The sequence below is a fragment of the Barbus barbus genome (assembly GCF_936440315.1).
Source record: "Barbus barbus genome assembly, chromosome: 11".
Lineage (NCBI taxonomy): Eukaryota > Metazoa > Chordata > Actinopteri > Cypriniformes > Cyprinidae > Barbus > Barbus barbus.
Window position 1 is genome coordinate 29,687,270 of NC_136739.1, and position 27,930 is coordinate 29,715,199.

The 27,930-nt window shown below is 35.4% G+C and overlaps 1 protein-coding gene across 3 annotated transcripts in view; it reads left to right on the top strand.

Annotated features, from left to right (window-relative positions):
* Positions 1–27,930, top strand: part of LOC306876646 (STE20/SPS1-related proline-alanine-rich protein kinase-like) — a 63,627-nt gene that overhangs the window by 24,096 nt on the left and 11,601 nt on the right. For all 3 annotated transcript variants that reach the window (XM_079427980.1, XM_079427979.1, XM_079427981.1), the window contains 5 exons: positions 1,738–1,860; positions 3,282–3,311; positions 5,470–5,526; positions 7,095–7,156; positions 27,721–27,773. In XM_079427980.1, the coding sequence (XP_079284106.1) occupies positions 1,738–1,860; positions 3,282–3,311; positions 5,470–5,526; positions 7,095–7,156; positions 27,721–27,773 (325 nt within the window). The remainder of the gene's footprint in view (positions 1–1,737; positions 1,861–3,281; positions 3,312–5,469; positions 5,527–7,094; positions 7,157–27,720; positions 27,774–27,930) is intronic.

Below are 27,930 nucleotides of genomic sequence, written 5' to 3' on the forward strand. Positions count from 1 at the left end.
GTTATCCCCGGTTCTGGGATTAAATGGATGGAACTATAAGTCTTAATAGACTAGTACCAGACTTTTGAACCTCACATTTGGACTAGAAGAGACTGATATACATGATTTTATTTTCTATTACTTTATAAAAAATTTTGTTGATGGGTCGACTATTACTTAAAAAATTGTCATGAGAATCATTATTATTTTCAGTATCTTTTAGTAAAAAAAAATTACATTTTTATTATTAAAATATAGGTATGTTTGTAATAAAAATACAAATGTATCAAATTTTCATTACTTTGAACATTGCGATAAACGTTAATATTATATTAGTATTTTTAGCAAAATATTCCATTAAAATGTGTATATTGTGAATATAAATAATATTTAATAAATATTATAAACAGTATAAATATAAGTAATGTATCAAATCTATCACATTTACATTATTTTGAAAATTGTCTTAAGAAACATTATTTTAAATATATTTTTTTTTAAAGAATTTTATTTTTAAGGATATGCTATTCTGACACTATAACATAAAAATAACAAAAAAACCACAACCCCCACAAATTAGCATAAAAATGTTTGCATACCAAAAGTAATAAATACCAATTATTTCACTGACATAAATTGCTCTGTCTAATATATGTATATAAATTTAGATTTTAATTCTTAAATTATGTTTGTAATAGTTATTTTTCACACCCCCCCCCAAGCATTGCCATAAAAAAAATTATTTTAGTTTTTTTTTTGTCATAAAATTGTCATAAGAAACATTATTATTTAAAATATAAATATATTTTTTAAAGAATTTATTTTTAAGGATATACCATTCTGACACAATAACAAAAAACAAACAAATTGCTCTCTAATTTATATGCTACCAACAAGCATCTTTCAAAGTTTTAAAGTCACTAACAAACTTTGGCAAGTGACCAGTGTTCATTTTCTCATCCTGGTACATTGTAAACGTAAATTGATTTGCTGTTGGATGGATAGTAAAACCAGTGTGCCCTTATTCTCGGAAATTGTGTAAAGCCAGCCGATCAGATTAGAGTTTGGCTGTCAGACTGAGAAAAGGCTCGTCTAAATGACAGGAATTTAGGGATGTTGTTGAGCAGAATTGCATGGTTTCAGGAGTTGAGCTGATCCCCTGATTTGCTGTACTTCAATGCGCATTGAGATCTTGTTGGCCAGATTAAACTTTAGCATGTTTTGAAAGATGTGTCCTGCTGAAAAGAGCAGATAGTGGAATATTTCAGACACTGAGCAGGCCTCAAATAAAAGCTGGCCTTTTTGTTGAAGCTAGGGCCGGGAGATGAATTAAAGCTCACTTCACTGACCCAGAGAAATAAGCCCTGTAAGTTCAGCACAGTCTATATCTGACACACTCGACCCCTGCTGAAACCGAAGCGTGACGCTGTAGAGCACAACAGTAGACTTCTGAAAGTACAAATGCCATTCATTTCCTCCATAGAGAAATTGATTTTTAACAATCATTTGTAAACATACCAAGTTGGACCTGGCATGAACTCTGAAGTTGGTAAACAGTGATGTGTTTCCGTAGAAACAAGTCTGCATGATTTCAGCTTATATATATGTAATTTATAATTAGTTTGGTTCCAAAACTCTAAATATATTTTAAAACGAATGAGAAAGTACTTTCAGCACCAAGTCTGCTGGAAAAGTGTGGAGTCACTGCTGTGTGCACACTACTGTGAGTTTGACGGCATGTCCCGTTCACTCCCGCAGGTCAGAAGGGTTCCAGGGTCGAGTGGTCACCTGCACAAGACCGAGGATGGAGACTGGGAGTGGAGTGATGACGAAATGGACGCGAGAAGTGAGGAGTGGAAGGCTGCTGTCAATCATGGAAGGGTAAGTGTGGCCTTGTAGGATGTGAATCATCATTCTTAAAGGGATAGTTCATTCAAAAATGAAAATTTCTTTTACATTTACATTTAGTCATTTAGCAGATGCTTTTATCCAAAATGAGGACAATGGAAGCAATCAAAATCAACAAAAGAACAATTATATGCAAGTGCTATGATAAAATTTATAAACATTTATTTATAAAAAATGTTTATGTAAATAAACAAATAAATATGTATAATATTAAATATATGTTGTTTATTTATAAATATTTATTTATTATTTAACATTCCACATCTTCTGAAGTCATACAATATTTTGTGTGAAGAACAGCCTGAACTTAAACTGATTCATACATTACAATATTTATTTATAAAACAATATATGTAAAAATATTTGAATACATTACAATATATGTAATATATATATATATATATATATATATATATATATATATATATATATATGTGTATATATGTATATATGAAGTATTTCTAAATAAAAAAATTTCTCTCCTCCTCTATATATATATATATATATATAGGCAGACAGAGAAGGAGAGAAATTTATTTATTTAAAATATTTATATATATTATTTACTTTATATTCCATACCTTCTGAAGTCATTCAATATTTTAGTGTGACAGACAGACTGAACTTGAACTTATTTAAAAGTTTTTTTTTAATCATATATACACAGTTATATATTTATATTGTGTAATAAACATACTGACTTTGAACTGATTCATTAATAGATCATTCGAGTGTGGTCTTTTAAATGAATCAGTTTATCTGAATGATTTGATTCAGTCATGACTCGCTGAATGATCCAGTAGCAGTGGTTAACAGTAGATTATTGATAACATTAAGTTATGGTCTCTTTCTCACACAAAAAATGTTGAATTTGTTTTCAGAAGATGTGATGAATTCAGTTGAAAAAATGCAAAATGTACATTTTCACTAGTGGTCTCAGACTTTTGGACCTTACTGTAAAAATGAAGCTTTCGGTATGTATTTGCATTTAACCCACATATGAGATTTGAACATCTGCACTTTCTCTGATGTAAAGCCGAGCAGTACACGTCAAGCTCTCTTAATATTTTATCATAAACACTCTGCCTGTACCATACAGGTGACGCAAACCATTTGATCAAAGCTGAGGCGCCTTTTTCTTTCAGGAATGTGGAATATATATAATGCTAAAACGTCTCCGACAGGAAGGAACAATCAGAGCCCCCGAAGCGAAGCGTCCGTAAATCAGCGGCTGCTAATGAAGCTGGAGACTTTGTTCTTGTGTTTATTGTTTATTATGGAATGCAAATGAGCAAGTGCTGATTGCACTCCCACACAAATAGCTACATCTGTCTGTCGTACTTTGTGTGCGAACGAGAACATAATTGAATCCTGTCTCGTTATTGCTTTTGCAGTCACGCAGGGTCAAAGACGAAGACCAGCATGTAAGTTACAGTCATTCTCTCTTTTACCTTTCAGAATGTTTGTATTTTAATTATTGTGTGGGGTAATGCATCGCTGCTTTGAGTGTGTCAACATGAAATCAAAACTGACCCTCTTTGCTTTACGTAATGCACGTTACCGGCTTAATGTGAATGATTTATCTGTGCAAGTACAGTAATGTTTGTCTTTCATGAAAACTTGCTCTGTTTCTGAAACAACTTACTTTTCGGCTGTACAGGCTGTTGGTTAATGTAGATCAAGAGACAAATAGATATTTAGTTATTGTTTTAGTGGTTGCAGCCTTTATAAAATCTTTCTGATATATAATTTGCACTATTATTTTTTTTAGAAAAATTAAACGGACAAAAAAAGACGTATGTTGAAGGAGGGACCTGGACAATATTTATAGACAATATCATAAAAACTTGTATGGACTCTTTGGTTCAGGGTAGACAACAAACCATCCAAAACACCCTTGTAAATGCATAGCAACGTCCTGGTAACCACCCAAAACACTCTAGTAAAACGCATGGCAACACCCTGGTGACCATCCAAAACACTCTAATAAAATGCATAGCAACGCCCTGGTAACCACCCAAAACACCCTAGTAAAATGCATCGCAACTCCCTGGTAACCATCCAAAACATTCTAGTAAAGCACACAGCAATGCCCTGGTAACCACCAAAACACCCTACTAGTAAAACGCATAGCAATAACCTGGTAACCACCAAAACACCCTACTAGTAAAACGCATAGCAATAACCTGGTAACCACCAAAACACCCTACTAGTAAAATGCATAGCAATAACCTGGTAACCACCCAAAACACCCTAGTAAAATGCATCACAACTCCCTGGTAACCATCCAAAACATTCTAGTAAAGCACACAGCAATGCCCTGGTAACCACCAAAACACCCTACTAGTAAAACGCATAGCAAAAACCTGGTAACCACCCAAAACATTCTAGTAAAATGCATAGCAACGCCCTGGTGACCATCCAAAACACCTTAGCAATTGCATAGTAACACCCTGGTAACCACCCATAACATTCTAGTAAAATGCATGGCAACGCCCTGGTAACCATCCAAAACACCCTACTAGTAAAACGCATAGCAAAAACCTGGTAACCACCCAAAACATTCTAGTAAAATGCATAGCAACGCCCTGGTGACCATCCAAAACACCTTAGCAATCGCATAGTAACACCCTGGTAACCACCCATAACATTCTAGTAAAATGCATGGCAACGCCCTGGTAACCATCCAAAACACCATAGTAAAACACACGGTAATGCCCTGGTAATCACTAAAACACCCTACTAGTAAAATGCATAGCAATACCCTGGTAACCACCCAAAACATTCTAGTAATAGGCATGGCAACGGCCAAAAAATCCTAGCAGTCAATGCCCAGGTAACCAAAGCACCCTAGCAAATGCATAGTAATGTGTCAGTATGATTTAAAAAAAAAAAAAAGATTTGTATTCAGCAAAGATGTATTAAATTGATCAAAAGTGACATTAAAGGCATTTATAATACTACAAATCATTTCTGTTTCAAATTAATTCTGTTCTTTCACAATAATATGCTTTTCACTGTATTTTTGATCAAATAAATGCAGCCTCTCTCTCTCTCTCTCCATGACTTCCTTGCGTTGGCATCTATGTTTAATGTATGTATGTTTGTGTATAGTTTGATGTTGCATGTTCCCCTGTAGTGTAGTTTAATAAACATCCATATCTCAGACACAGGGGGCTTGACTGACTATGTTTGGCTGTGAATAGATTTAATTAACGACTGAAGTATCATTTGATCATTTAATTGAGAGTATCGAGGGATTGCGCTGTTTGCCGAATAAACTGCGTATTAAATAATTAACAAGTGTGGCCTATTCAATAGTATTGGACAAATAGCAATTAAGCAGCGCAAATACAGATCTTATTTCCTACTGTCTGTGTGCACAAAGCCGTGTTCCACTCATATTTTCTCCCACTGGATTACCAAATGCCAAGACTTTTAGCTCAGCCTTTGAGCTTGTAGAAAACCCATTTCCCCAGCCGCTGAAGAAGCGTCCTTGGAGGGAATGAAAAGAAACAGTGAGGGCTGGAGAGACTTTCTGTACCTTCCTTTGCTCTTAAGCCCTCCATTTTTCCTCTGCAGGGTGAAGTGAACGCTAACAGTCTCCCGCTAGAGGACCTGTCCATTCAGCATCCCCAGGTGAGGCCCGGCGGGCGCTGACAGTGTTGCTGTGATTTGTCTTGATTCGGTGGCCCTGATGCTCTGTGCTGTGAGGCGGCTGGTCTTTGGGCGGTCTGGACACGACCCTGGGGGCCGACTGGCCTTGAGGGAGCCTATTCAACTTAATATTTCAAATAAAGAGTGAGAGTGAATGCCTGCTGCAGCAGAATCCTGCGTAGGGAGCATTTTAGAGCATCAGAGCTGTGCTTCGGACACAAAGACTGTTTGAAGTGGTAGCTTCTTTTAGTTGCATTTATCCTTTGTGAAGAAGGCAATTCCATGATGTTTTGCAGTGTTATTTTAATAGTAGTATTTGTATACTATTATATTTTAATATTTTATACTGTTATATTTTAATATTTTTAATCAGCTTTAATTTAATTTGAGTTTTTCAAATTTGTATCAGTTTTTGTTGTTTTAAACATTACTCTTTAGGTTTATTAATATTACTGTTAATTTATTTTTAGTTTAGTTTTAGTTTTATTTATTTACAGTTAGTAATTCTAGTGCTTTAACTTAAGTTTTTGTTTAATTTTAGTTAACAATAATATACTGTAACCCTAATGCATTGGGGTAAAAATGTTGAGCAAAGTGAGAGAAATGTTGATTAACATCAGAATTTAAGCATCAGTAAATGAAATAAATAGCTCAGTTTATTCAAATATGAATGCACCTATATTTAACTTTTGGTATGTATAATAGCAAATACAAATTTAAATAATAATTTAAATGCTATTTTATCTGAGTGAAAGAAATTTTTAGAAATAAATCATTTTAAATCTTTAAGTAAATTTTACCATCACATTATAATATACTGTATTAAAATTTGATATTAATTTTAAGATTTGCTTAAGTTTTTTTTCTTACTATTTATTGCTATTAGTTATTGTATTTAATAATATAAATATTTGTTTGTATTTTCAGTTTTCATTTTAATTTTAGTGAAATTTTTAGTAATATTTTTTCCTCTATTGTTTAATTTTTTTATATATATTCTCCATTATCTATCATTTTGTTACTCTATTAAATTAAATCTAATATCTCTATTCAGATTTTATTATTTCAGTTTTAGTAATTTTAGTACTTCATCTTAAATTTCAGTTAGCTGCCAAGGCATTTATGTTTTTAGGTTTTAAGTTTTCATGTAAAATATATATTTCCTTAATATTCAATATTGGCCAATATAGATATGCATTATTAGCTGTTATATTAAAATAAATTAAAAGATTTGTAATATTGATTGATAAAATACGGTATGGTATGGTACCAGTAATATGTGGATTCCTAATTAAAAATTGTCTGTTTTACCAAAAATGTGTTTTCTATGTACTTTTAGAGTTTGACACTGTTAGCTTCTGTAATATTTTTTGCCTTGGTTCAGTCATAATGTGGGCTGACTAGAGTAATTTCGCTTCACATTTCCAGTTAAACCCTGATTTCCTCGAGACCTGCGTGTAAGCAGCAGTGCGTGCCGTGTAAAAACCTGTTAACCTCAACACTTCGGTAAAAGCAAGCAACTTACCATCATGTTGTGTGTTTGTGTTCAGGTTCAACCGTTGGAGAAACCCTCGAGCGCTCCGGGAGCGGTGAACATGGTCCTGAGGTTAAGGTGAGTGAGCTCGTTGCCGTTTCTCTTTTTTCAGTCCCTCTTCGTGCTACTTTCATCTGGAAAGAGCAGCATGTCGTCTGTATAAAGTGGCCAGATAGTTGTGTGTGTGTGTGGGTGTATTTGCTGCTGGAAGAAGAGTGTGTCTCTTTGTAAACAATCTCTTTCCCTCCGTCTCTTGCCTCATGTTGAAGTGCATCGTGTTAATGCATTTTGTCAATCACCCTGGTGGGAAGAGGTCCTTTAACCCTGACCTCGTGTTTGTATTCTTCTGCCTGAATTTGCATTCCATGCAAAAGACAGACCACAATCTGTTCTCAGATCACGTTTAAGGCCAGAAAAGCTAAAGCAAGTATTTGACAAAACCAATGGGAGAGCATGGTGGTGTCTTACTTATTTAAAGTTGGCATAAAATAGAAATTTCAACCAACTTGTATTGTGAAGCAGCTTATCCACCCAGGAAAAACATAGGCCAGGACTTGAGTTTATTCGTCGGTTATTGATTGGATCGTATAAAGTGAGCATTCGATAACAGAATGGAGGCAGATCTGAATCTGTGTCAGTGTTAATGCATGAAAAGCACTTCAAAGTCACAATGAAACAGAAGTAGCGACAGATCTTTTCTTCCATGTTGTGACATACATTAGAGTGAAATCATATTTCTAATCATATCTCTGCATCATATTTGCTGAATGAAATCTAATACTTGTTTCTTATTAATTCTGGGGTGCTGATTCCAAAAATAGGGTCTGTTTTCCACAAAATATGATGTATTTTGTAGCATTTTTGCTTTCGACAAGCTGAAGAAGACTTGTATTTTCCTTTTATCAGCAGAAAAACTGCCACAAGACATGATTCCCATCTTCGTCTGAGCCAGATTACAACTATATGTATGTCCGATTCTCAGCCCATTTTCACAAATTAATTATTCTGAAGACATTATGGTTAAAAGTTCAGTTAAATTGTAACTCTTGAATACTTATTTTTGTCTTTTAAAGGGCACCTATTATGCCCCTTATTACAAAATGTAATTTTGGTGTCCCCAGAATGTGCCCAAAATATCCCACAGATAATTTATTATAACAGCTGGAAAGTGTAATTTTTGGAGTGTGTCTAAAAAAGAGCTGTTTTGGAGTGTATAGCTTTAAATGCAAATGAGCTGCATATTCCCGCCCCGTCTCCAGAAGAGGGCGTCGCCTATACGTCTCTCTGCATTGCATATCTACAGCAATAAACAGCCGGTAGAAGCAACATGTGGGACGAAACAGCGCGATTATATAAACTGATTTCACAAATATGGCGCTGATCAGTTAAAAATACTTAGTGTACATGCACAAATACGGTTAAAACACTAAGCACTAAAATGACATGACATTCACAAAGGAGTCTGGAGTGAAACATGTATTTAGGCAGATTTTGAGGCGCATTAATCCACTGCATCCTCAGCAGCTCAGATGTTGGGAGGAATTGAAGACTCTTATGTTCAGTCTTACATCCAAACACAGAGAATCAGGATTGCTTGCGAGACATTGTTAACGTTACAGCTGCTCGAACGCAGAAAAAATGAAGGACACGTAACTGCTGAGGGCGGAAACTATAGCAATGCAGGGCTGTCAATCAACCCCCGTGGCCCGGCCCCTCTGAAATGTGACGTTACACTGCGTGAGAATCAAAACGGCAGGCGAAGTGAGACTATCTTGGTTTAAAGGGGATTAAAAAATTAGCAGTGGGTGGATTTTTATCATTGTAGGGTGGTTGTGTTCACACACTGCCAACACACATTTATGTCCAAACACCATGTAAAAGTGGATTTTGCATAATAGGTGCCCTTTAATATGGTTGTTGATTGGATATTGAGAAGTGTAGATGAACCTGAGCTTGCAGGATTAAGGTTTAAACCAAAAGAGTTGGGTTTGAAGATCAAAAAGGTGATTTTTCTTTGTTTATGAAACATATGCCCAATGATTCGTTCACAATAAGAGCTACAGTATAACATGCAGTCAGAAAATAGAAAGTGTCATTTTCATTCCATGCAGACTTTAGTGTCTTCTTGCCTTACAAAATACAAATCGAGACTAATACTGTCAATCGAGAAAGATGTTTTTGTTTTTGCCTGCAGAATGCTGTAGTTATGACATCTACAAATACAAGATTGCTAACCAAAGCTAAACAAATCATGATCCTCTGCTGGTGACAAACCTCAGTACTGATAATGTAATCCTTCAATGTCTGTGCCAGTAAACCAGCTGTTATTTGCTCAGCAAGATTCTCTTCAGACTGTTCATATCATTATTCATTGATATGTAAGTATTGATGCTTTTTGTTTTCATGTAGAAATGCAACAGATATAATGTTCTCAGTCCAGACATGTTTTTATTGTTGATGAACCTTATGAATATTAAAGAAAATGTGATTTCCAGTGACCAATCAACTGAATCAAATACTCAATAGTCATATATAACACAGACATGAGATCAAAATTGACCCTTTCTTATTGTGACCAAATCATACATTTTCTTAGTAATCCTTAAATGCATTTTTATGCAGTTTTTCATTTCCAATGATGGCCACAGGGGTAGCCAGATAGTTATTTATTCAGTCTGGGTCACTGTAAAAAAAAAAAAAAAAATTGTTTCAAAAAGTTGTTTCAACCTAAAATAATTTGTTACCCCGCTGACTTAAAATTTTTAATTAGTCAACTTGAAATTTTAAGTTGCTCAATGTTAATTTAAGGGACAACTGGAATATTTTAGTTAAAAGTTTTAGTTTATTCAAGTCAGCAGGGTAACAAATTATTTTAAGTTGAAACTGTTTTTTTTTTTAAGGTTATTACAGCAGTTAGCTACAGCACCCAAATTCGGCATTCAAGAAGTGCAGATATTTGCCTCAAACACAATGAAATATTCTACTTTTGTGAAACTTTGCTTGTTTTACTTTGGTTGTGTAACGGGGTGAACGAGATGAGACGTGCGGATCCATTTGCAAACTTTTATTAATAAACAGAAAAATAACAGGCAGGGTCAAAACACCAGCAAACGGGTATGGCACGGGTAAGACACGAGTAATCCAAGGGCATGCGTGGGTCCTCGATCGGCGAACAATATCCAGAGGGCTTGAGAAGAGGGGTAGTCCGATAACCTGAGCAATAATGTAAACGAGGTATACACAGAGTCCGAAACGGCGAGACAAGGGTAAATCCACGATACAAGGGTGGGAAACAGGAAATGAGACTATAAACAAACTAAACTTAGACTTAGAAAACACAGAATGGCTCGGTAAGACAGGTAACACTAGGAGAGTGTTACACGCAGAATCAGACTCAGACACAGAAGGCTCGGTAAGGCAGCTAGCACTAGGAGAGTGTTATACGCAGAACAATACTCGGCAAAGACAGAGAGGAAGTTCAAGGCTTATAAAGTGTGTGTAATCAGTGCAATCAGCTGTGCGATCAGAGCAATGTGAGATTGGTGACAGCTGTGTGTCGTCAGTGCTATGGATGATGGGAATTGTAGTTCGTGGGTGAAGTGCAACAGTAATGTAGTGCAAAAGTCAATGTGATGGAGGAGTGACCTCTGGTGGTGAGTAAACAGAAGTCCACAGACCAGATTCGAGACAGGTTGAGTCTGCGTGCTGCTTGATGACACACAATATTTCATAAATAAGCTTCTTCACTGTAAAAAGTGATAAGTTGACTTAACTTAAAAAAATTTAGGAAACCCGTTGCCTTAAAATTATTAAGTAATTATTAATAAAAAAGTATAAGTTAAGTGAATTGTCAAGTTCACTTTTTTAAGTTTCCTCAATTTTTTTTTTAGTTAAGTCAGCATCACTTTTTACAGTTTGGTATTTGAAGTGAAGTGACATACTGCCAAGTATGGTGACCCATACTCGGAATTCGTGCTCTGCATTTAACCCATCCAACGTGAACACACACAGCAGTGAACACACACACACCGTGAACACACACCCGGAGCAGTGGGCAGCCATTTATGCTGCGGCGCCCGGGGAGCAGTTGGGGGTTCGGTGCCTTGCTCAAGGGCACCACAGTCGTGGTATTGAGGGTGGAGAGAGCGCTGGACATTCACTCCCCCCACCTACAATCCCTGACGGCCCGAGACTCGAACCCACAACCTTTGGATTACGAGTCCGACTTTCTAACCATTAGGCCACGACTTCCCGCATTTGATCCACTCATTTCCCAAAAAAGTTCAACCCTACAGTTTTTAGCATTCAGTATTATGGATGCACCGATACCGATACTGGTATCGGGTATCGGGTCGATACTGAGCTCATGTACTCGTACTCGTATTCGTTAAAATGCCCCGATACTAAACGCCGATACCACGCATGTGATCAGTGCCATATTCAGACAAAGAAACACCAACAACAGAAAAACAGACAGCATAATGTAGTTATTAGAGATTAAGGATGTCTAAAAATGTACATGCAATGAATATAATGTTAAACATTCAGTATTAATGCCTGTATAGCTGATGTGAGCAAGCTGATAAGCAAAACACGCTGAGTGGATCCAGCGCGCGGCGGCGCAGATGCGCGAGCTTGTCGAGTGAATATCCCTTTCTCACAGATATCACTGGAAAGTTTGTACTTCGGTCGGAAATGTCAAAAACGAGTAAGTAAAACAATGCACAAGTTACTTAACAGTAGGGAGAGAGAGCGATAGAGAGAGCGCGCGCGCGCACTTCTGTGGTGTGATCTTTATTGATGTTCGTTCAGCACGCATCATTTGAATTAAAACTAAATCGTAAATATATGACAACATATAGGGGCATTCATTCACTTTAAACATCATTTATTTTTAACCTTAAGCATTGAACACGAGTGAAACACAAGTGAAACTATCAGCCTGTGGGAAATGCGCTAGGCTGTTTTGTACTTGTCCCTGTCATCTGCTCCGGTACACATAAGTGCGCGCGCTGTGCGTGTTTTCCTTGCTTCATGCGTGTTTCTGCAATTATATGGCTTTGAAATCTAAATCGCAGCATGTTTCAGATGAAAAAAAAAAATTCTATATCTGAAAATGATTGATTTATAACGAGTGGTTCCCTGCATAATTACAGCAAAGAGCGTGGTTACAGCACTGAGCTATATACAGTCAAACCAAAAATTATTCAGAGACAGATATAATTTTTTTATTTTTTTTTTACTAGTGGGTGCAGGACACTATAGTTAATTTAAGTAACTGAGGATAGCAAAATAAAGTAAACTGTGACAAATTATACCCAAAAATTCTTCATACAGTGGACTATCAGTAAAATTGATGCAAAAGTGAGACCAAAAATTATTCAGACCAAATAATGGAAAAAAAAATTTAATTCAGGCTTTCATGAACCTGGTTGACAGCATGCCCAGGAGACTAAAGGCTGTCATTAAGGCTAAGGATAGCCCGACAAAGTATTGATAGCTGTGTAAATATTGTCATACCAACAGCTGTCTGAATAATTTTGATTGATTGATAGAAAGGTATTATCAAGCTAAATTTGTTCTGACACAGTTTAACTTGGAGTTCTTGTAATATTTTATTAGCATTTTCTAAACTATAGCGAATAAAATGTGAGAAATGTTGAAGGTGTCTGAATAAATTTTGGTTTGACAGTATCTATTTGATAAATGAAGTTAATCAACTAACATTTTACATACTCATTTGTTTTCTTTACCCAATATTTAAAAAATGTACAAATACAATAAAAGTATCGGTATCGGTACTCGGTATCGGCAAGTACCAAAAATGTAGGTATAGGTATCGGTATCGGGCGAGTACTGGAAAAAGTGGTATCGGTGCATCCCTATTCAGTATTCTGTATCACAAAGCAAAATGGGCTTTTCACACTATCACATTGAATTGATTTTGTTTTAACATAATGTGGTTCATAAAGGGCTAAATATTTATCTGTTTTAATGATGCTTTTAGTTACCAGTAAGTGTGTAGTACTCTGTTCAACACATTTACCTTTTAAATCTAGCAGAACTCAGGTTTTTCCCACAGAATCAGCACAGAAAAAAAGGTCTACAGGTTGTACAGTTCACCGGCGTGTTCAAAACTAATCATTACATTGAAATCTTTCTGTCTTTCAACCAATTATCCTCAACAGCCTCAGTTTGGAATGACAGCGAAAATTAAACGTGTGAAGAGGCTTTTTCAATTTTCAGCATTGAAACTTCTAAACAACATTGATTCTGTGCCAAAAATTGACATCTAATCAAGCTGCACAGACAGCTGAGTTTGAACTGCATCACAGAAAGAGAGAGAGAGAGAGAGAGAGGAAGCCGCTGTAAACAGATGCAGGAGAACAGAGTCGAATGGCTCGCATCCATTTGCACAGTGAGGTCAGCAGCGAGAGCAGGTGTTCGGCTCATCAGAATGGATCAGGATAATGGGCAGGAAAGCGAGGGATGGACTTGTTTGTGTATGCTTGCTAAATTATTTAAAATGACTTTAATTAACTCTGCAAATAGTTCTTGACATAAATACACGCAAGTGAATCAATGAACTGATTGCTGAACTAGAGGCTGATCGGTAAAGCCTTATGCAAACGTTCTCTTATTCTCTTATCAAACCTGTCTGAAGCTGAGATTGACTCAGGATGATCTGAATATTTGGCTCGATTATGAAATGGATTTCGGTTGGGTCTTTGTTTGGCTGTGTGAAAAGGTTGGACCTGAATAACGCTTGAAAAGATCCAGTGCAGTGGAAATGTTTGCACATGATACCATCTAAATCGGCAGAATAAAGGAATAGTTCAACCAAAATGTAAAAAAATTCACTCACCCTCAGGCCAACCAAGAAGTTGATGAGTTTATTTCTTCATCAGATTTGTATAAATTGATCATTGCATCACTTGCTCACCAATGGATCCTCTGCAGTGAATGGGTGCCGTCAGAATGAGAGTCCAAACATCTGAAACATCACAATAATCCACAAGTAATCCAAATGACCCCAGTACATCAGTTAATGTCTTGTGAAGTGAAAACCTAATGAAATACTTCATTAGGACATTTTTTACCTTTAAACGGTTACTTCTGGCTATAATGCAAGTCCTTTATCCATAATATTGCTTTCAGAACATTAAAAAAGTCATCTTGTTTGAATCAGGAGAGAAAAATGCACAGATCAAGCATTGTTTACTAGCCAGAACAGTTCTAAACAAATATTTGGGTTACATTTTGATGCAAGACGACAACAGGAAATGGATTTTCCATTGGAGGAAATGTTATTATAGATTACGGACTCGTATTTTGGCCAGAGATGACGGTTAAAACGGATTTGTTTCTTATAAACATGCAGCTTTTCACTTCACCAGATGTTAACTGATGGACTGGAGTGGTGTGGATTATTGTGATGTCTTTATGTTTTTATGCTGTTTGGACACTCATTCTGATGGCACCCATTCATTGGTGAGCAAACGATGTAATGTTAATTTCTCCAAACCTGTTCAGATGAATAAACAAACTCGTTTGCATCTTGGATGACCTGAGGGTGAATACATTTTCAGCAAATTTTGAATGTTGGGTGAACTACTCCTTTATGGTGAAGTATGAAAGTGCTGAATTACAACGGTGGCTTGTTTAGCAAGGAAAGTTATTATGTTTATTTTCCTGATATTTTGATTTTCCTTGAAATTGAAACGCAGTGTGAAATCTCCGGATCCCATCATGGTGCGTACAGAGGCATGAGTCTATAAATCTGGGGTTTATTGGGATTCAGCTGGCAGACAGAAAAATGTTGGTGTTTGATAAGATAATAAGTGATGTGTGGAGTGGCTTGTAGAGAAGGACGAGAGCAGGTGAGGAATTCTCAAGAGAGAGTATGGATTTCTAGATATTGCTCTGAATTTAGATCCTCTTTATTTCTCTTCAGTGTCATGTGAGTAAACGCCAGTGAGAAAGACAAAACCGGTGCATGCAAATACTCATTAAAACAAAAAGTCCACATAGTTCTGTTTCTAAATTCTGATTGGATAAGCAGCTTTCACCTGTGATGCACATTTTGTATTAAAGTTGCTTGGCAACCATAAACAGATCTGCATTCATTTAATTAATGAAATCAATGAGGTTTAATGACAAAATGATTTGTTTTTAAAATTTGAGAATGATCCGTGGAATATAAATATAGATTTTATATGTTTAAAATAATATAATTCTTTATATATAAAATTTTTTTTATTAGGCAAAGATACTTTAAATTGATCAAAAAGGACAGAAAATACTTTTAAATTGTTAGAGTATTTCTTTTAAATAATTGCTGTTTTTTTTTTTTTTTTTTTTTTTTTTTTATTCATCAAAGAATCCGGAACAATAATTTGTCACTGTTTCCACAAAAGTTTTCAACATTGATAATAATAAGAAATGTTTCTTAAGCAGTAAATCAGCATATCAGAATGATTTCTGAAGGATCTTGTGACTCTGGAGACTGGAGTAATGATGCTGAAAATTCAGTCTTGCATCACAGGAAAAAATTACATTTGAAAATATATTCAAATAAAAAACGTATATTTGAAATTTCACAATATTACTGTTTTTATTGTATTTTTAATCAAATAAATGCAGCCTTGGTGAGAATAATAGACTTCTTACCAATCTTAACCATTTGAATAATAGTGTAGTCATTTTTAGTCATTTTTGTGTGAACTGTTCCTTTAAGACAATTCTATTTTATAACCTTGGTAAACTGCAGCAAGCGGCCTCTCATGGCTTTTAGCTTTATTATAGTAGCACGCCTTTTAAAATAGAGATTAGAATGGACAATATTGTGTTTTTAATTTGCTTTTGCATTCATGTTCATATATTATTAATATAAATGAGCCCCAAAGACTCTTTTTCTCTTGCATTCTCATTTGAGATAATGCGGTAGAGTTTGTCTGAAAAAGTTTCTCGGCACAGAAGCTCCCGTGTGTGTAATAGGGTCTGGATTGATGTGATAACAGCGTCTGCTGGCTTCTACCAACACTTCATTATAGAGCACAAAACACACACACACACACACATACTCTTCCATATGTTCCCTAGACCCCCTATCCAGTGCACAAAACCCTTGCTCTCTAGAAACAGGTCAAGTGGAGCGAGAGCTCAAGGGAGGTGTAATTATTCTAACCTTGACATGTAAATGAATGCTTAAGTCCAGCATTACTCTCCATTCTTTTGTTCTTTTGCAGAGTTGGCAAAAGTACACACATCCTTCACTCAAGTAGAAGTATAGATACTCGTGTTTAAAAATACTCTGGTAAAAGTAGAAGAACTGACTACACTTTTTTACTCAAGAAGTATGGGCTCTGACATGTACTTAAGTAAAAAGTACCCATTACTACTACCTGTTTTAGTGTCACGCTGGTAACTGGACCTCACGTCATATTGACACATTAATACAAAATAACTTACATTTAATATTTTGTTAGCTAATGAATGTATCATGACTGAACAACCACGATGTAGGAACAGGGCAGGACTGGGACAAAATTTCAGGCAAGAAAATCTCACACTCATCCAGGCCATCCCATACACCCACAACAAATCATTCTGAAACCACGGATAACCCTTTTTTTGTATGGCCATCACATTTAAAAAAAGGAAACCTTAAAACCTTAGGCTGGGACCGTTCAAAATAATTAAAGGTTCTCTATTGAACTTCACTTCACTTGCATTTAGATTTTCAGTCTCTTCATTTTCCATTATATATATATTTTTTTTTGACGTATTGTCAAGTATGGTGACCCATACTCGAAATTGGTGCTCTGCGTTTAACCCATCCAAGTGCACACACACAGCAGTGAGTAGTGAACAAATCCACACACACACCGTGAACACACACCCGGAGCAGTGGGCAGCCATTTATGCCCGGGGAGCAGTTGGGGGTTCGGTGCCTTGCTCAAGGGCACCTCAGTCGTGGTATTGAGGGTGGAGAGAGCGCTGGACATTCACTCCCCCCACCTACAATTCCTGCTGGACTCGAACCCACAACCTTTCGATTACGAGTCCGACTCTCTAACCATTAGGCCACGACTTCCCACATCAGACATATCTCTCTCGACATATCTCTCTTTACTTTTTTCTTGTACCTGTCACTTTTCCCATCAGCCATCTACTGTTATGAACAGAACTGTCTCCACCTTGTTGCAAAACAACCACCTCATTGTATTCTGTTTGCAGTAACATAACTTTATTTTAGTTCAATTTAAAGTATCACATTATGACCATGGGTCGTTGTTCTATTTTATAATGACTTAAATGCTATAGATTTAACGAAACTATACTCTTTAAATTGCCTAAATGTCAAAATTAGTTTTTCTTTAAAGAAATTTCCTTATACTGTACATGTTATTGCATTATCATGTCATATTTTTCTCTTACCAAAATTAACCATGGTTTATTACAGTAAAATTTTTTTTTAAAAATTGTCGGATTGATCACAATCAGTTTTAATTTACAACCATAGTTTTACTACACATTTCATGGTTAGACTATGGTTAGTGTAGCAATGGTTAATTTGTTGTTACCATGGTTTAACTAGTAACCATGCATTTTTGTAAGGGTTGTGATGTTATCTGTCCTAGCTCCCTCTAGATGTATTACAAAACTATGTTTTATAACATTTGTCTGCTAAATTCCTACTGTAACTTTACAGTAGATAATATTGATGTCCTTTATCATACAGTATTTTGAGTGACGATAGTAATTTAGTTTACAGTAGACTATTATTAATCATCTGGCTGCTACTGCTAAGAGTTGCTAGCTGTTTAATTCTTAACTGAGTTAATAAACACAAAACTACAGCCTATTTACAAATGAAACTGACCTGCACTTGAAGTCATGAACAGGTCAGTCGTTTCGCCTCTCCGATCCACTCCAGTCTCGAGTCTCTTGCATTGATTACTCCTAGAAACCTTTTGGTGGAGACGCGGAGCGCATGAGCCGAATCGTGTTGCCAGTCAAGACTAACCGATTCATGACGCATTATAGATTTGTTATCGAATGGTGCTCCACCAAAACTAAAGTAACGAGCCTAGTTTGAAAATGTAAGAAGTAGAAAGTACAGATATTTGTGTAGAAATGTAGGGAAGTAAAAAGTAGTCAGAAAAATAAATAGTGAAGTAAAGTACAGATACCAGAAAAAAATACTTAAGTACAGTAACAAAGTATTTGTACTTCATTACTTCCCATCTCTGTTCTTTTGTTCTATTTGTTGTTCTATGTATCTAGCTATCATTCTGTCCATCGTTCTATCTGTCTGTACTTAAAATTATACTTATATGAATTTCTCATATTCATTTTATTGCTGTTTCTTTGCTTTCAAATTCTAATTGTAATTCTGTTTTCTTTTTGCTGGCTTAATTCAAATTAGCAATGAAGAACAAAGAAAGTGAGTGATTTTCTCTTTTCCTTGTCAGTTCTGTTGTTGAATTAATATTAATAACAGCAGATCTGTTTGGATTCATTTACACTGCAGGGTCTGATACTGAGATGCAGTATTTGAAAATCATGTTTCCATTTATTTATCCCATTTCCATTACAATTATCTGTTAAGATGGCCATTTTGTGTATTCAAACAAGCTCAAATGCACATTTGAAAGCAGACTTCATACTTCCGATATTGTAGAAAGATGATTTTGGTGTTTATTTTAGTATCATCTATAACTTCCGTATCGATTTCTCTCATGCATTTTTCTGTAAGCAGTCTTTCTTCTCCTTAATTGCCTCAGGTTAGTCTCAGATTGAACTTACTGCAGCTAATGTCCACTCACTCCCAGTGGACGTGTTTTGGTTTTATTCTCTAGTTAGAATAATTGTGAGCGATCGACTCTCTCTTTGTAAGCCGTAGTGGATCTGAGATAATGGCACCAGAGGAACGCTGAACCTCATATGTGTAGTCTTCACACACATTTAATCAACTAGTGGTGTTGTTATCCGGCCTGCTGGCTGTGAAGGCATTTCTACTGTCGCTCTGGCTCAGATCACGCTCAATGGTTTTAGCTCAGTCCTGTCAGCTCCCATTTCCCAACAATGAGGCGTTTGGCCGATCATCTCTGACAGCCTTTGTGCAGTAATATAATACGGATTTGTCCCTGTCTCACGACTTCGCAGGAGTTTTACTCAAAGCGCTTTACGCGCCACTAGTGTGTAAAGAAGCTCCGGAAGCGGGAGGCTGCGTTCGATTTGATGCTCTGCGCTCAGGCCTCTTTATGGAGGATGAATTACATTTAGCTGCGTTTCACAGTTGTGAATTCAGCAAGTTAAATTGTGTTTTTGTGACAGGCAGTCTGGTCCAGCACTCTTAAAGCGCTTTCATGACTCGCATCAGGGCTTCATTGTAAATAGCATATAGAATATGTGTGTGTGTATATATATTTATATATATATATATATATATATATATATATATATATGGACTGTAGATTTAACATTTTAACTAAACTCACTACTTATGGAAACAAATAATGTGTTAAAATAATGTAATACTTTTGAGTGGTGATGTAGCCTTTAGAATGCAGTTATATGCCTCTAAAATTGTCCTATATGCCCTGTATGAGTTTTGCCTCATATTTATGTCATATGATATAGTTAAGCAATATCACACAAGCAGCAAGTGCAATATCACAGGAGTGTTGTTTTTGTCCCGAATAGCCAAGTGCAAATATGATCGGCCTATTGATTTTATACAAGTTCAATACATAATATTGTGTTATATTTTTAGAGACAATATTGTCTGTTTTTCGTCAATTTTGCCAAGGTGAATATTAACTATAAAGCCACAGCAGAACGTCTGTGTGTCTCTGAGCAACACACATTGGTTATATCTTCTGATTCAATCCTTTGATCGAATCGGGTGAAGCAGTGATTCAATGGCCTGTTTATAAAGCGATTCATCTTCTTCATTCCTGAATAAATTAGTCATTTGAATGAATTGAATGAGTGAATGACTCATTGACCCAATCTTTAATCAAGACATTTATGGCCACCTACTGGCAGTTTTAGTTTCATTTCAGATTATCATTTATTATTACCATATTAATAAGAATGCCAAAACACTTTAATGCGTATTTAAAACCCATTAATCTCATGGCATTATTTTTGCAATTGTAATTGCATTGTAAATACATCCATGCCACCTCTGAGCTGTAATAAACAGTCTTTAAATATATCTATGCATCTATGCAAATATATATGCAGCTTCTGAAAAATGAAATGGCCATTAAAGGTTTATTTCTAATAAATCTGTAATAAATTCTATGTTGAATCAAATAAAGTGTTTCTTTCTAAAGCTACGTTTTGTAATACATGTTTGATGCTTTTTTCATTTAACACAATAATGACTTTTCTATTTTTTTAATATCATCTGGCAGGTAAAAATGATGGGTCTGATCACTTAAAAAGTACTAGGGCACCACAGGAATCAAAAATGCAGATGCTGTAGATATCGGGATCCGAAGCACACTTTACGCACAAAAGTTTTACAATTTGGCGTGATTTGCATATAGCACACTGTTTTTCTGCACGCTTGGACGTGTCTGTTTTAAAGTGATCTGTCTTTGGAATTTAGGGTCATCTTTAGCAAACTCAGCTTGAAACCTTTTGATTTGTGAGGCCACTATCCCATTTTTCAGACCAGACAAAACAGAACAGAGTGAAACCTCATTAGAGCTTGACTTTGAATTAAATTACCTCCCTAACTTAAAGTCCTACTCTCATTAGTTAGCAGCTCTTTAGAGGAAAATAAAGTGCACAGAGGGGAAAAAACGTAAATGGTTCTTAAGTTAATTGTGCTTAAAGATGCACTTTTTTTCCTCATAAAAAAGTTTTGCAAATGAAAAATTAAGTGTTTTTGAATTGTAATTTTTAAGATGTGCACTCACAAGACTTGAGTCATGTCCAGCCAAATACTACTGGCTTCACCACGCTGATTCCTCTATCATCGGACAGTCACTCTCATGGAATAGGTTAATCATGGCTGACTGCTGGATGGTTCATTTCATTGGGTGAATCTCTTGACAACACTTCAAACAAAAAAATTATAATTATGTTTTGTGTTAAGAACATTTAAATACATTTTTTGGCACCTTAAAGACAGCATGCATTATGCATCAAAAATCCTTTATGTATAATACATTATAAAAAGATTCATAAACGTACATTTTAATGCATTATATATTTTCATAAATAACTGTAACCAAAGTTAAAATGCATTTTAAAGTTGGCAACTGAAATTGGTTGATTGTCATGTTTTAGTAATACTTGCTAAATCTGTAACAATGCATTAAAAATACTTTCATATGCATTATCCTTTTTATACATTATATACAAAGGATTAGTGAAGTGTTACCAAGATATTTTACATTATTGTTACATCACTTTTTTACATTATATTATTATTTTCATGACAAATACACAATATTTTTGTAAATAATTTATAAATACAATTTAAATAACTGTTAGTAAAACTTGCTGTTAGGTGTAAGTGCTTTTTGTCATTTTTGTTTTGTTTTTTTGCATTGATGATGATTATTGTGGTGAAGATGTACGTTACCAGAAGCCTTTATGTATTATGCATTATAAAAATATTTATTTTAATGCATTATATCTTCTCATAAATAATTGTAACCAAAGATAAAATGCATTATAATATAATAATAATATCATATTTTCAGATTCCTTGTTACAACTGAAATTAGTTGTGTGGCATGTTAATGCATTATATTCTCTAAATAAGTAACAATGAAAAGATAAGTATTATAATGTATTATAACTGTGGTTACAATTACTCTTCAGATAATACAAATGCATTATAAGGCATAATTAATATATTAAAACTACTTTTATAATGCATTAGATATAAAGGTTTCAAGTGGATTATTACCAAGCTATTTTTTATGGTCACTTTAAAAAAACACGCACAAAATCTCAATATACATTTTTTCATATATAATTAGGATTTTAAATTAAATTTTAATAATTAAGCATAAATAAAAGGCAAAACATGCTAGAATGATTAAATACTATTTTGTAGCTTTGTTTTATTTTTTGCATTGATGATGATAATGATAATTGTGTTAAGATGTGCTTAATTGTCATGGAAATAATGCCACAATGCATAATATCATAAATACATTTATTTTAAGCAAAATCAAATTCCTTATTTTCCCTTGTGAATTTGAGGCTGAAATGAACCCCAGGCATGTTCTTGCCAGTTTTCTTGAAGCTCACCCTGTTTGTTTGGTTGTTAAGGTCTTTTGCAGTCAAGTGGTTGTGGAGCTGACGTCTCCTGAGGGAAATGAGGGATATCAGATCAGTTAGATGAGAACCAGAGGCTCCCATGAGCAGAAAAGTGAGAAAACAGCGGGGTGCAGATTTCCTCTGGCCACAGGGTGGAAATATCACCTCGAGCCAGCAGGAGACAAGTGTCAAGTATGAGAGCTTTCCATGCCTTGCAGCTCTCTCAGGATTGATTGGCTGGATAAGAACGGCAGGCCTTACAGGATGACTGAAACACAGCGGCCCGAAGGCTGGTCGTTCACAGTTCGCGTAGGCTACCACAGTGTTTTTGAGAGCGTATGTGTGCACGCTTGTAAGTTCGAGAGCTTGACCTCCGAAAACTGTCAAAACACAACGACAGTGAGAAAATTGGCTCTAAGATGTCTGTGCTGTGTCAGGTCACAGCCGCTGGCAATAACTGCATCAAAATATCCAGCCGCTGGGGCAGAAGGACAACAACCTGCATTTGACACTTAAAGATGCTGCAGACAGCACTGTCAAAATGTATGTTTTTTTTTATTTTATTATTATTATTATGAGTCTATGTTTGTCCCCCGGATTTGATTTGACTATTTTTTTACCTTTTCTAAAAGAATAAAGCAAATCTCTTTGTATCTTGTTTTCTTTTTTTGAAATTTGGTCTCAAATTGGACAATAACCATCAGATAAGATGAATAATCATATCATATTAAAACAGCTTCACATTATACCTCAACTTATTTTATATCATATTATATTAGAACTTATATTATATTTATTATATGCATTACTATTTAATATTTATTGGTAACATTATTATTTTTTTTTTTACAACATTAGTTAACAACTAGTTCAATCATGACAACTCTCTGAAGATTTTAGCATGGCGATGGATATGACAATGTTAATGTATGATGGATATGACTATGTTAATGTATTTGGTCTTGACGGAATAGATCGGAATAGATCTCTAGATGAAATTACAAAAGTGTAACAAGGCATAGGAGGAGGATACACAAAAAACAGAAAACATTAAAATCACTGGAAAAATCAGGTTTTATTCCATCTGCCCGCCAAGATTACTTCACACCCCTACAGACTACTTTTTATTAGCTCCATAACGGATTTATCGCTGCCAGCATGATGGTTTAGCTTTTTAAAATCCTTTTTAGTCTTCAAGGTCCACCGTGCCATTGACAACCCACCATGCATCATAATGTGGGATTGGCTATATAAACCTCTTAAATTTGGTATATGCGCCTATAGTAAGAACCCATTCCTCTGACGATAAGTTAAGTGACCTACTTGAGAGTGGGAGAGAGACGGAGGGGTGGAGAGCAGCACCAGTGATGATTGCTGTCATTATAATCTAGTACTAGAGAAAATGAGGCTAATGCAAGTGTCAATCTGCTAAATAAGTCCACTGGGCTCAATAGCGCAGCTGGAGCTCTGGAGCAGCCGCTGAAGGAACCCGCACACACCGCTCGCTAATATCCAGTCTTGACCTTTCGTAAAATCAAACCGCTTGTATGCGTACAGTAAGTGCAGTATCAGGTCTTCTGTTGAGCGTCAGGATCAGACTGGTTTTTCATGTCAAGTTTTACACTGTGTCACAGCGCATTATAGTGGGATATATCTAGTATAAAATATAGTACTGCTCAACAAAATATGATAATAATAAATATTAACTAAAAAGAAATATGACACAGAAAATCACAATAACAGAATTACAATTGAAAACTGAAAATATAAAAAAACAAATACAAAATATTAACAATAGTATAGAAATAGTCAAAATATTTAATTCTGTTACATTGTTTGACAATTATTATATGTGTAATACTAACAACAGTTGTTTTTGTTTAAATTTTTGTATATACTTAAAGTGCCCATATTATTGATTTTTGAAAATGACCTTTCATGCAGTGTGTGTAACACAGCTCTAAGTGAATGAAAACATCCTGCAAAGTTTTAAATCTGAAAGTGAAAGTGACATGTGGCCAAGTATGGTAACCCATACTCAGAATTCGTGCTCTGCATTTATCCCATCCAAAGTGCGCACACACACACACAGCAGTGAACACACACACCGTGAACACACACCCGGAGCAGTGGGCAGCCATTTATGCTGAGGTGCCCAGGGAGCAGTTGGGGGTTCGGTGCCTTGCTTAAGGGCACCTCAGTCGTGGTATTGAGGGTGGAAAGTGCACCGCGTATAAAGTTAAAGAGTCGACTCTGAATCATTGAAACGAGTCATTTTTAAAACAAATCCCAAGCCGTTTCATTTTGACGTCAACATGAAACATTAGCATACTTGTTGTGCGCGCAGACCTGGGAAGCCTGATTTTCGCATTTGTCTGAATGAAAATGCTAATTCATTCTTTGCCATTAGGTGCCGCTTTTGGAGCGATAAAAGCTCACAAACACTGCTTTAAATTAAATCAACCAATCACCGCAGATTAGCGTCACACAGAGGAGGGGTTTGGAAAAAAGAATCGTTGAACGAATCGTTTGGGAGTCATTGAGCAAGTAAGGTAAATATAAATGCATATTAGAAGAAAATTTGTGTTTTTTAACCTTGCATGCATGTCAACCTGTTGTTGGGGACTCCCAAAACCAAAATATCAACCTTTCATTACCCATAATAGGGGCACTTTAATTAGATTTTGGCACTGTTTATTTGGTTGTATATTAAAATCTTAAAGTCTAATTACCTTCCAAATTAAATCACCCTGTTTTACTAAGAATGAATTAATAATAATTATAATAATAATAAATAACTATAATAATAATTAAGTTATATATTTATTTTATTATTTCTTTATTTTTATTATTAAATATGCATATATCTTAATATATTATATAATATATATTATAAATAGATATATATTTATACAATACATATATATGAACAAACCATTAAAATCTGTTCATATAAATGTAACTTATGTGCTGAACCTAGGATAAATGTGAAACCCAAAAGTAGGTTTCTTAGAAGGCAGCTTGATTAAGCTCCATACTTTTATAAAAACCTAAAAACGGTGCTGAAATTGGCTTTAAAATGGCATGGAATGTGACCTGGACATGTTCTTGACATGACACTTTTCATCCAGAGCGTCCACCTACTTCCTGTCAGCTCTGTGCACTTCCTGTGCACGGTCTGTTTGACACAGTCCCCCGGTGAAGCATGGCGAGCTCTGGTGACTTCAGTCTTCTCTTCTGCTTAAATGACTGCAGCCTGTGCATATTATTATTATTTTTTTTTGCAATTGGAAGTGTGCTACACACAGGTGAGTGGGCCTGTACAAACCACCTGTAGTAACACACTCTCCTCTATGTGCACTAGACACTTTACACACACTGCTGCGTGTACACAATCCCACAAAAGACTCAGCAGTATATGTGTTTACATGCTCATGCACTACAAATCATCCTGCACTGTTTCCCAACCAGCTGCTGACTCAAAATGTTTCTCCTTGCACATGTTCAGTATTTGTGAAGCATTCGTATAGTTTGTATTTTTTATATTTTATTTTTTAGTTTGTATAGGGTAAATACTTATATATATATATAGTATACTTATAGTTAAATCTGTCAGTAGGTTAGTTGTGTATAGGTTTATAGTGTTTTTTACTTCATTGTTGTATGTCTGTATTTATGTAACACCGTGGTCCTGCGAGGCACAACATTTCGTTCCACTCTGTATGTCCCCACATGTAGCGGAATGACAATAAAGCTCAACTTGAACTTATTTGTGTCCTTTGCCTTTCCTCTGCAAATGTAACTTTTATGAGGTTGTCAGGTCTTGTTGCTGAAGCAGAACAGACTGTTTGATGTCAGAAAGAACAAAGTGAAGGTCTGGCTCAGATCTCACCAAACACACAGGGGCGCTTTATCATAAACATCAGTGAGAAGAAGCAGAGCGTAGACGCACTCCAGGTGTGTTTATTGAGAACGCCAGAGCCTGAGGATGATGAAGATTCGCTCCAGAAAACACCAAGAAGCATCAGGCCATTATACCCCACTGTTAGGAAGTCCCTCAGCCCGTTTTGGGAGATAATTATGTTTTCAGATTTTCATTTGGCATCACATCTTTAGTTGTTAATGATGTCAGTGATAACGAGTATTATTTTGTGGGTTATATTTTGTATATATTTACATTTTGACACTATTTATTGGGTTGTAAGTTAAAGTCTGTTTAAATTGTGTTGAAAGCCTGTTTGAGTAAACTGTTCAATGTATTGTGTCAATGGTAAATAAAAAAAGTATTTAATTTACTATTTTGTTTTCTTTAACTACATTTAAAAATGAATTAAATAGAGAGTTTTGTGTTATTTTATTTATATATTTAAAAAAATATTTATGTTTTAAAACAATTTGTATAGACAGTTTTAAATTTTATTTTATTTTTAAATGTATGTTTAATGAATTTATTTTAACTACTTTTAAATGTAAACAAAATTGATTTATTTGTGTTAAGTACATTGTAAAACAAATTGTCAATTTATTTTTAAATAAAAAAATTAATATATTTAACTATTTTAAAACATGAGCTAAACCATTTTAAATGTTGATTTTTTTTAATGTAAAAAAATATATATTTTACTACATTTTAAAATGTGAACTGAATAGAGATTTTTAAATGTCACATTCTTTTTAAATTAAAAAATTAATTCATTTTATTTAACTATTTTACAACATTTTAAATTGGCCGTTTTAAATTTCTATTAATTTGTCAATTTAAAAAAAAAAGTTACATTAATTATTTCTTCATTTCACTCCTAGTCCTCCATAGCAGTGCAGCTCTTTGCCGTACAGGAACCACATTGATCTCTAAAACAGAGAAAAAAACAACATACATGATGAGAGATCCATTAGTGATATGAAATGCCATTTAACCGCAGATCACCTTACAGTACAGTGAAGCCTTCCTTCATTAAACCGGCTCAAATGAACACAGCGCTCCTCCTAAAAGCCCACCTGAACACTTGTTTAAAGCCATCTTTCCTCCTAACCCCTTTAATTACAGAAGTTCATTGGTTTACAAAACATGCCCATATTGGCACTGATTGCTTGCTTACTGGCTGGGAGAAATTTTCTTCCAAAATGATTATCTGGAGAGCTCTGAGGACAGGACTCAGATGAGGCTTGTGTGTGTGTGTGTGTGTGTGTGTGTGTACTTCAGGCTCTGCAAACACGCTCAGTGAAACAGCACAGATGGGCTGTGATCTCACTTGGCTTTCTTACAGACAGACGGACAGGTGGACGCCCATTTCTCACCACATCTCCTCTCTTTCTCTCTTTTCCTCTCTCCATCTTTCCCTCAGGAACTCAAGGAAGGAGTTGAATGACATACGGTTTGAATTCACTCCAGGGCAAGGTCAGTGCACCTCATCATACATCAGCCGCAGTCTTAGCGTTGTGCTGCCTTCATATCCTCAGGAGAAATCCCCTACGAGGCCAGGAAACATTATCACAATGTGAATTTGGTCAGAATAAAATGGACACAATTTCTTTTTCACTTGCTGACTAAATTT